Raw genomic sequence first — 9,623 nt, 5'->3', positions numbered from 1 at the left:
AAAATAAACAAAACGATATGTTAAAAGAATTAAGGCCTATCACAAATCACCAGTCATCTTGACATGAAGCTAATAAATCAGAGATGATTTCGACACTTCCTATCGGCGATTGTAGACGATCGTTTTGCGGCAATATTAGAATTTCTGTTCAACACATTCAGTAATGAACAGAAGGTCCTGTCAACATGGGTTATCAAATACTAGTGAAGTGACAGAAACCATCATGATGGATCAGTTATAAATCCGTCGATAACTAGATTGAAATGTAAAAAAAAAAATCCATCTATTTCAAATAAGTTGTTACTTGATAATTATTACCATCTTTTGTCGGGTATTGGTCTGTTTTTAATTGCGAGGGAATTCGTACTGGAAAATATGCATTTTTTGGCATATTGACTTCACCACAACTAATGAAACTTGTTTAAAGAAATGCTTAATAGCTATGTAAAAGCAATCATCACAAACGATGATTGAAAGATGCCAAACGCAAACGTGTCTTCCTCAGTATCAGTAACCAGTTTCTGGTGAGTTAAAACTCCACACGACCCTGATTCTATTGATAATATAATATTTATAATATAATATTTCTTCAAGTCGAAATTGCAAACACAGCGACGTAGATAAAGAAGGAACAACGTGACTTAATGACAGTGTCCCATCTAGTGGTTTTTGAATATTTTCAAACACAAAAAAAAAACCCAAAAAACTACGTTACAAGCAGATTTCGTCTATTCTTAATCGTGACACTACTGAGGATCCCGAAAATTCCTAATTACGCTTAATCACTTTGATAATTACTAATGTCGTTTATATTAACAGCCTCTGTAGGAAACGTAGGAAACTCTATAATAACAGTAAAAATAATCCTTAAATATGTCTTCATCTTCTTGCATTCTCACTATCTACTCTCGCCAGCAAACCGAACTTACTATATAGACTTGGCGATTCACCAAATAATCAGGTTCCTGCGATCCTTCATTACATTTATTCTGCCCTAGATAACGGTAAAAAATACGACCATTTTTGTGTGTTATATTAGCAAAGCGCTACATCATGTCTGGCATAAGAGCCTCCTAAATAAACTTGTTGCTGAATTCTAAAATGGTCCGAAAATTATCTTTATAACCGCAACCTAACAGTTTGTTCCTTTATCGGGTTTACACCAGTTGTACAAAACTGGTACATTATCATATGACGGAACGCAATTAAATCTCAAACGGGTCCCAAGATGGCGGCCATTGCTCGCTTCAAACATTAAAACCGATAATTTTCCATTTTTACAACGTGACAGATGCAAAATAAATATATGAATAGTTAGTCAAACATGGACTAAATGATTCAAAGAATTCAATCGCAAATGATGAGCTCCTGATTGATTCGTTTTGAATATAAAGTACTTTTGCATGACAAATGGAGAATCACAATTCCTCCATCGTTGGTCGAAGTGGTACGCTTGAAAAAAAATACGATCAGTGAGAACGGGTTCGGTTCTCCTGGTACAGCGGTTCCATTACGAGTACATTAGATTCATACCGGTACGACTAGTACGAACCCGATAAAGAAAAGCACGGATACAGTCGTTGGCAGTGGAGAATTTTGTAATTATTTGAACTTTCAGGCCGGGGTTCCCCAGAGTTTGATAGTTGGTCCTATTTTATTTCTCCTACTTATTATTAATAACATTGAAATGACATATTGCATGTATGCGAATTATTTTCAGATGACACCTTTTTATACGTAACTATTGAAATACTGTCAACGTGATTATTTTCGTAGGGGTAAGATTTGTGATTTTGATATGTAAACTGTAAGTATTGAAATCATTTACGCGATGGAAAGACTCATTTGTAGTTAGAGATTAGGCAAATTGATATCAAACTAATACGAATTGGAGGTTTTTTTTCGCAATCCAAATGACTCCGCGTAAAAAGTGTAAATTCCTCCATCGCGTAAATTTCCAGGCTAACAGTTATTCAGGAACTTTGAATACCTTAGTAAAGGTCATGTGCATACATTACATTGTCTGTTTATATGCAGAAGCGATTGTGCATGGATTTAGTGTATTCTGTAAAGCGCATGTGCGGCCTTATTTCCTGAAACTGCACAACCCATCACCACAACACTTGAAGCTAAGACACGACATAGAACGGCCGTACATAGCTGAGATCCGGTGAGACAGTTGTTTATATGATTTAATAACATTAGCCAGAAAATGGTCTTCGATAGAATTGTGAATTGTTTACATTCATTGTGACGATTGTTCCTCTTTATCTGTATTCAGGATATCTCATTAGTTTTAATAATCAACTTAAGATTAGTTGACTACGTATAAGTAAAAAAAGGTATGTTAAATAGTGTGTATGTTTAAATTATGTAGATAGGGCTGATGAAGCGTTTTATGATGCTCCTGTGTTTTGTTCTGCGCAATGATATATTCTGAAATGAAAAAAAACAAATGTTTGGTCAGGGGTAAGACAGCAGTGCGTTAGATACAGGATCGTGATGTTTACCTTTCAAGTCTCCACATGAAAACTGTAATGACGAGCGCATGAAAACCTTACTCATAGAGCCTTCACCTATTTTGGATTATTTTATTTTAGACTTGATACCCGTTTTCTCATCATTAACTCATGAATCCACTTTTTCTCCTAATATATTAATGTATATATGCTCAACTTAATAACGATGAAGCAAAGTAAATGATTTGTTTGTACCAACAAGTCATTAATTCATGAAGATAAAACAAGAAAAAGCAAGTTATGTCATATTGGTGGTGATGATGATGATGATGATGATGATGATGGACGACTTTGATGATGATGATGATGATGATGATGATGATGATGATTTATGTCTTCTTTTCTATTACTTCATATGCTCAGATTTGGAGGTATAAGACCAACTTCTACACCTTAACAAATAATCCAAATGGCTAGCATCACAGATGAGGAGAGTATGGACACAGCGGGATCGCCGAGATCAACACTAGGGTCACCCTCATCAGATGACAATAGCATTAGGACACCAGAGCAAACTAGTTCCTGGGAAAGAATTCACCTGATAGAGTTGAAAATGCAACTGACCTCGTTCTGTGATGTTTCAAAGTCTCCATCAGACATTATAAATATGCTTGGTAAATACCCAGACATCATAAAAGCGCTTGAGAAAGGACAGACATCAAGTAAGACACGAATAACTTCCGCCGGAGAAGCACCAGCAAATGAGGCTGCCATGGAAGCACGAGTCAAGGACCTTGAAGGAAAACTTCGTGATACTTTGGCTGTGCTGAATGAAGAGTTTAAAACTATGACAATAAAAAAGGCAGTACAATTATCAAAACAGACCGACCTATGGAAGGTCAAAGGCTGTGGGGAAGACACATTTATTGACCGGTAAGTAAACACTATCACAAAGACGACAGACCGATTTATTGGTTCTGTTGGCAGAGACGGAGATTATATCGGGGACTATTATGGGGACAATTATGCCAGAGATCTAGGTACAGTTATGGTCCTCTTCCTAAGTTTAGTACATTCTTGCCAAATTTTGACAGGCGCATGACTCGAGGCACATGTACATCAATGATGAATAAATTACGTACTGATCACATGGCTGGATTTCTCCTAAATAGAAATGGAATAGCGACTTTATACAGCTAACCTACAAAAAGTGCATACGGTGCCATTCGTATTGGTGTTGCTATTCCCAGTAAAAAAGATGTAATTAACTTTTCTTTGTTTTCATGGTAAATACTCAAATGTGATTGGTCGAAAAATTCTTTTCATTCTTCTATGAAAGAAATTCCGAGAATGGCGCGAAACATGTGACGTCACAATACGACAATTGACGCGTTATAAGCGTTGATGTCAATTATTTTTTAGCTTCATCGGAGTATGAAACAAATTTTGTTTGCAAACTTCTGTAAGAATCAGCTTCGCGGATTCATACAATTTGCAAACAAATTTGTTTCATACCCCGTTGAAACTAAAAATAAAATGACATCAATGCTTAAATGAACGGTATTATCGAAACAATTAACAAATGGATATGTCTGTTAAGTCAATGAGAATATTCACCTTTCTGGAGAAGACAGGTTCCGGATATGATAGGTTTATTAAAAATAGTTATAGAATCATATATTATTCACACCACACAAAACCCGCGTGCTCGGACGGGAACTCCAACCGCCTAGGGGAAAGTCAATGTATGACATCCGATCATCCAAGGTGGTCTATTTAATGTTCCGGATATAACCGTATGAAAAGGGAAAATAGTATTTTAAATGTCGTTTTTGTGGTTATATTGTTTGATGGTACAGGTTGTTTTAGCAGTCAATCGTCGGTAAAGACTGGATTCACTGTAAAATTGTGTGTCAAGTTTAAACATGAAAAAGGTCTCTTTTTTTAAATCAAAAACATGATCAAGACATTATGTTGTTATGAAACAATAATTCTGGTGAATCCAAAAGACAAAACAGACCATTCTTTAACCATAAAAATGCAAATTTGAAGTAATCAATAATCCATATAAAACTGTGTTAATATTGTCATACCAATTTAACTTTATGTTACCTTGTTTAGATTTCAGGAATCGGGACTTTCATTCGCAATGTGGCTGCGACACTGCATCTACCAACGGGACGTTTGCGAAGTCAAAGTTTCTGAATTCATGTTCCAACATTTGTTTGTGCTTTTCCTGCAAATGTTTGGAGTTAAGTGCACGTGAGTTCACTATAATTTAATCGTGCTAATATAGCATATTTCGCCTATTTGGAAAACTCAAAAAGACTTTGTAAGTTAACTAATAGTATGTTTATGCGTTTGTCTGTCTTTCTGTCTTTTTGTACTGTATGTATGTATGTATGTATGTATGTAACGAGAGATCATAAGCTTGACAAATCAACGGATATTATGATCTAAGAGCTCCAGTGTGGTGTGCACTATGTAGGAAATGCATATCCGGCCTGAAACATCTACACGCGTTAAGTGTGTATATGTATTATTTACCTAGTGAAAATACCAAGCATAAATATCTTCATTATATATACATATAGGTATTCATACCACTTATTCAATCTAATTAAAATCTAGATGGTCATTCTGAAAACGTTACATGAACATCTAACGACATCGCATAAGGGGTCACGGCAGGATGACCTTTTGGATTAACCAATCAAATTGCTATTTACAGCACGTGTAGAGTGCATAGCTTTTAAAATCTGTCAATCTGTTTCAAGTCTTTTGTCATAAGAAGTGTATATCTATATACTATTTGTACCGAATTGGTTAGCTTCAGATGCATGATGTAAAGAATAGGTGAACTATTGAGATAACAAAGGTCACCAGAACGTGACCCCTTAAGCTATGTCGTTAAATGTTTGTGTAACGTAGTAAGAATTAACATCTAGATTTTGGTTAGATTGCCATTTAATTCCCCTGTATTTTTAGAGCCTTTTTGCAAACTATACTTTTTCATATTTTGCTCCCATTTTTCTCGATTTTGATTTAGAATTACGGCCTCATTATTAGGTGGGTATTTACTGTATATACTGGTGTTATTGTTTCAGATTCGTCCCAGGCATACCAAAGAAAACTATGACGGTTAGAGATCAAAGCGTCTCGGGAATTCCAGACATACTGGCCAGTGTGTACCTGAATGAAAAGAAGACTTTGGATTCTAAGACATTATTTGTTGGCGAGGTAATTACAAAAAATAAATTTAATAAACTATTCATTAATTCACTTTGGACAAACTATGAATGTAGATTGTTGACATCAATGACCTTGAAGAAACTTACCATGAAAATAAGATGAAAAATTGTCCGATTAAGCTAAAACAAATTGCATGTTAGGTTTTCAAGAAATGGCTTCTGCATTTTTGGTTAATTTTTCAAACAGATTTTTTATTTATTTTTTGAATGGTTACCAATAAAATCTCTTTATTTCGACGAAAGAAATTTTGCTTGCCACAGTTATCTGGTGGTGGCCGTACACAGGATTTTGTAAAAAGTAGAGGACTCAATTACTCGTAAGACCAGATACATTGTAAAAGATGGCACAACAATTTTGGTATTTCTTGTTTTCAGATTTTTTTTATAGATATCACCACCTAATTTGGTTAAAAAACAAGCCAGTACTATTCCAATGCCCTTTGTAAAAAGTCCATAATCATCTATTGGTTATCAATTATTGGTTGGTCGCTGAGGCTATCGCAAGATATACACGACAAGATCTTAAAACTGAGTTGCAGAAAAGAGATGAAATTTATTACTGTTTTCAGGTGAAAAGGAATTACGATGGGAGATCTTATGAACCACAATCGAAGCGTCTGAGATCTGCAGTCAAAGAGCGACCAGATCCCATGCCTGATACATTGTTAGGACAGCACGGAGCCGAGCTGTTGTTGTACTACCCAACATCTTTGTCTGACAAAGCCATCATCGGCATGATTGTTGAGGAAACACATGTGAGTTGATGATAGTTTTTACAATAGTTGATTATAATTCTAGAACAATCGCTTACACAATGGATATGTAGAAATGTATTACAATTGTTATATATAGCCATGGATTGTATGACCAATTAAGACTGCATAACAATAATATTACAATATTGTACAACCCTAGGTTTGTACCTGGTTTGATCAGATGCATAATTAGTATAATAATATTAATGGTGATTCTAATTTCCTTTCTTTCATCGGATTTTTTCTCTCCAAATTATATCTTAATCATCTTAGTGGGAGGAACTATTTTGTATGCAGAGATGTAGAATAAAGAAGTGTATATGTGTGTTTGTGTGTGGAGGGGAGGGGGTGCAATTGTGATATAAACCATAACGTGTGTGTGTTTTGTTGCTATTTGTTTTTAATTTGTAATATAGCTGAAGTATTGTGATGACCAGTACAGACCTCTACATTTCATCTGTGATCCAAATCAGCGTCTTTGTCTTCAGTTTTATATTAAAAAATAATAAGAAAGATTAATAAAATCATTCACGATGAGCTATTGTATTTTAGTGCAATGCAATTATCTATTACAGGTTTCTTTCACATCTCTGACTTGTACCGGGGATCAATACAAGTCACTTTTAAACGGATCTTTGAAAAAAGATACAAAGAGTGGACCGGAGCTGGTGTTCACTAGACCCTATGACTACATGGTACAGAAGGACAGAGATGATCTCATAGAACCTCTTCTGAGATTGGGATTGATCCAGGAAGTAGGGGAGAGATATTTAAATGAAAATTTACTCCAATGATGCGTGTGTTTGGTGCGCAAAGAGGTCAAATTGGCATACATCGCCTATTTTAACAACACTCTTTAACGACTCTGATACACTGGATAAGTGTTTTATAGATAAAGAGACTTACAAGTGCACAAGTTAGGTCGCTAGAGCACAGACAAAGGTTTATATCATTATCAACGTGACATTGTAATTGACCTTGACATCCTGAAGCACGAACTCGTTCGATATATTCGACAAATTTATGACGATTATTTGAAATATTGATGACTGGTTGAGACTGTCATTTCTGTCGGTTCCCAATAAAGATAGAGCATATTAAATTTAATAAAGTACTGATGTTATTGAGACAGTTTTCCAGACTTGCTAACGATGTGTCCCAGCTGACTTTTCTGATAACCGTTTACATTTGTTGTCGTCGGGTAAACACTGATGCTGATGGCTATGATGATGACGACAAATCTCCCTGATTGGATAATAATAAAGACATTATTTCTGTCGTAGTTCCCCGATTAGGATAGGACAAGTATGTGTTTTTTATTTTAGACTGGCCCGAAATCCAAGATGGCTGTCATAGCCGCCATATTGAAAACCATATTTTAAGCTTCTATATTCCCAGTGGTGACATTGATTTGAAAATTGTTCTTGAATTAACAACATCTAAAATCAGATCTTATATTTTTGGCAGACACTACGGCCTTCTCGTAACATGATTTGTCGTACTTAAACATATATATATGACATATAAACAATCGTTCACGTGGTATATGTATATATGTAGTTATCGTACTTTAACATATTTATAATAATAATATATGATAGCTTGAATAATAGCTTATTTAATAAATGTATTTTCATGAAAATTATAGCACTTTAATACTAGTTTTCTAGCTTTATGCTTGAGCAAGTCAAATGTGCTGATATAGCTCTCGATAAGTTATATATATATATTTATTTTGATAAATAGAATTATTCCGTGTTTTTTAATCGTAGCCCATTTGCTGGATAGCGTTTGACATGACTTTTTAACTTATTGCATTTTTGTAGTTTAAATGTATTGGTCTTGATTGATTGGAAGTCAATAAAATATCGTTGTATGGAGTTATCGTGTATGTTGTGATCATTTTTGTAAGTATGAAGTGTAATATAAAGATGGGATTGGGACAGGTCAGGGGATCAGGATGAGGGGTGTGGTGTTTTGATACTTTGCTCAAACGCCTTGTAACTCTCTAATAATCCCAAATGAGAATCACTGTTAAAGTATAGCCAGGATAAAACTGAGAGAAATCCCAATAATTCAGTCAGAATTAGACGAGAGAAGAAACTCCGGTGCTAAACAAATCAACCACGATTAGTGAGGCTCCTAAAATTAATTACACAACTTGCTAAAGCTTCAACTTCAACCAATTTAACTTAATGGTAGGTTTACGACCTGATATCTTGTATACCAGTTAATCACGCTTGATTTCAGTGAAGGTACGTTACCTGGAAGATATTTCTCTGATACATATATAGTTCATTTCAATTATGTTTCTTAGTAAAACAAGAATTCCACGAAAGTGGATGTGTCGTCTGCGCAGTAAATTATGTGAATGCACAGGTCATATGGAAATATTATCTATTTATAATAACATTACCATTGACCTTTGACCTTTGAACTAGTATAAACCGTCCTATACAAGCACTTGTGGTAAGGGAAAACTGTCCAACGGACCTTAAATTATCGCACGGAATCAAATTTCCTATTTTTGGTAACATTGACCTTGACCTTTGACATTCAGACCTGAAAAAAACAATTCCAAGCATGTTCTTTTGGTGAGGAAGACCTGCATGAAGTTTGAGTTTGATTGGCCAAATGGAACATGAGTTATCGCGCGGGTACTGAATTTCTATCTATAGTTACAGTGGCAATGATCTTTTAACTTAGGACCTGAAAAGCAATATCATGCACGCATTCGTCATCAGGATGATCTAAACGAAGTTGAGTTTAATCGAGTTAAGGAAATTTGAGTTATTGCATGGAAACAGTTTTACATTTTTTAGAAACAATGAACTTGACCTTTTACCTTTGGATCTTAAAAACCATCCCTGGCAAACCCTTGTGATATGGAAAGTCAGCATGAATCTTGGGTTTTATTGTCCATGGGAACACACCGAAAAAGTGCTTTAAGCTTTACAATGTTCGTATCAAAGATCAATTTTGGAATTTGATCTGTCAACAGAGATTCCTATCTCCAAAAAAGTAAATATATTTGTTCCCCACTGTAAGCCCAATTCCGGTCGATAGTTATATCGTTGTATTAACAACTGCCAGGTCCTATTACTTGAGTTTCATTGGTATCAACATTTAAAACAGAGATTTTTAAAAAGCTCTTTAAC

At 35.1% G+C, this 9,623-nt stretch overlaps 1 protein-coding gene across 1 annotated transcript; it reads left to right on the top strand.

Annotated features, from left to right (window-relative positions):
• Window positions 1-2,052: 2,052 nt before the first annotated feature.
• LOC117341097 lies at window positions 2,053-8,346 on the top strand. The gene is made up of 6 exons (XM_033902931.1): window positions 2,053-2,170; window positions 2,883-3,392; window positions 4,581-4,721; window positions 5,567-5,699; window positions 6,280-6,465; window positions 7,041-8,346. The coding sequence occupies exons 2-6, from the start codon at window positions 2,929-2,931 to the stop codon at window positions 7,257-7,259; spliced, it is 1,143 nt and encodes a 380-aa protein (XP_033758822.1). The 5' UTR covers window positions 2,053-2,170; window positions 2,883-2,928; the 3' UTR covers window positions 7,260-8,346.
• The last annotated feature ends 1,277 nt before the right edge of the window (window positions 8,347-9,623 follow it).

Source organism: Pecten maximus, chromosome 13, assembly GCF_902652985.1.
Source record: "Pecten maximus chromosome 13, xPecMax1.1, whole genome shotgun sequence".
NCBI lineage: Eukaryota > Metazoa > Mollusca > Bivalvia > Pectinida > Pectinidae > Pecten > Pecten maximus.
The sequence above is the reverse complement of the archived record's forward strand: the minus strand, read 5'-3'. Positions and strand labels throughout refer to the sequence as shown.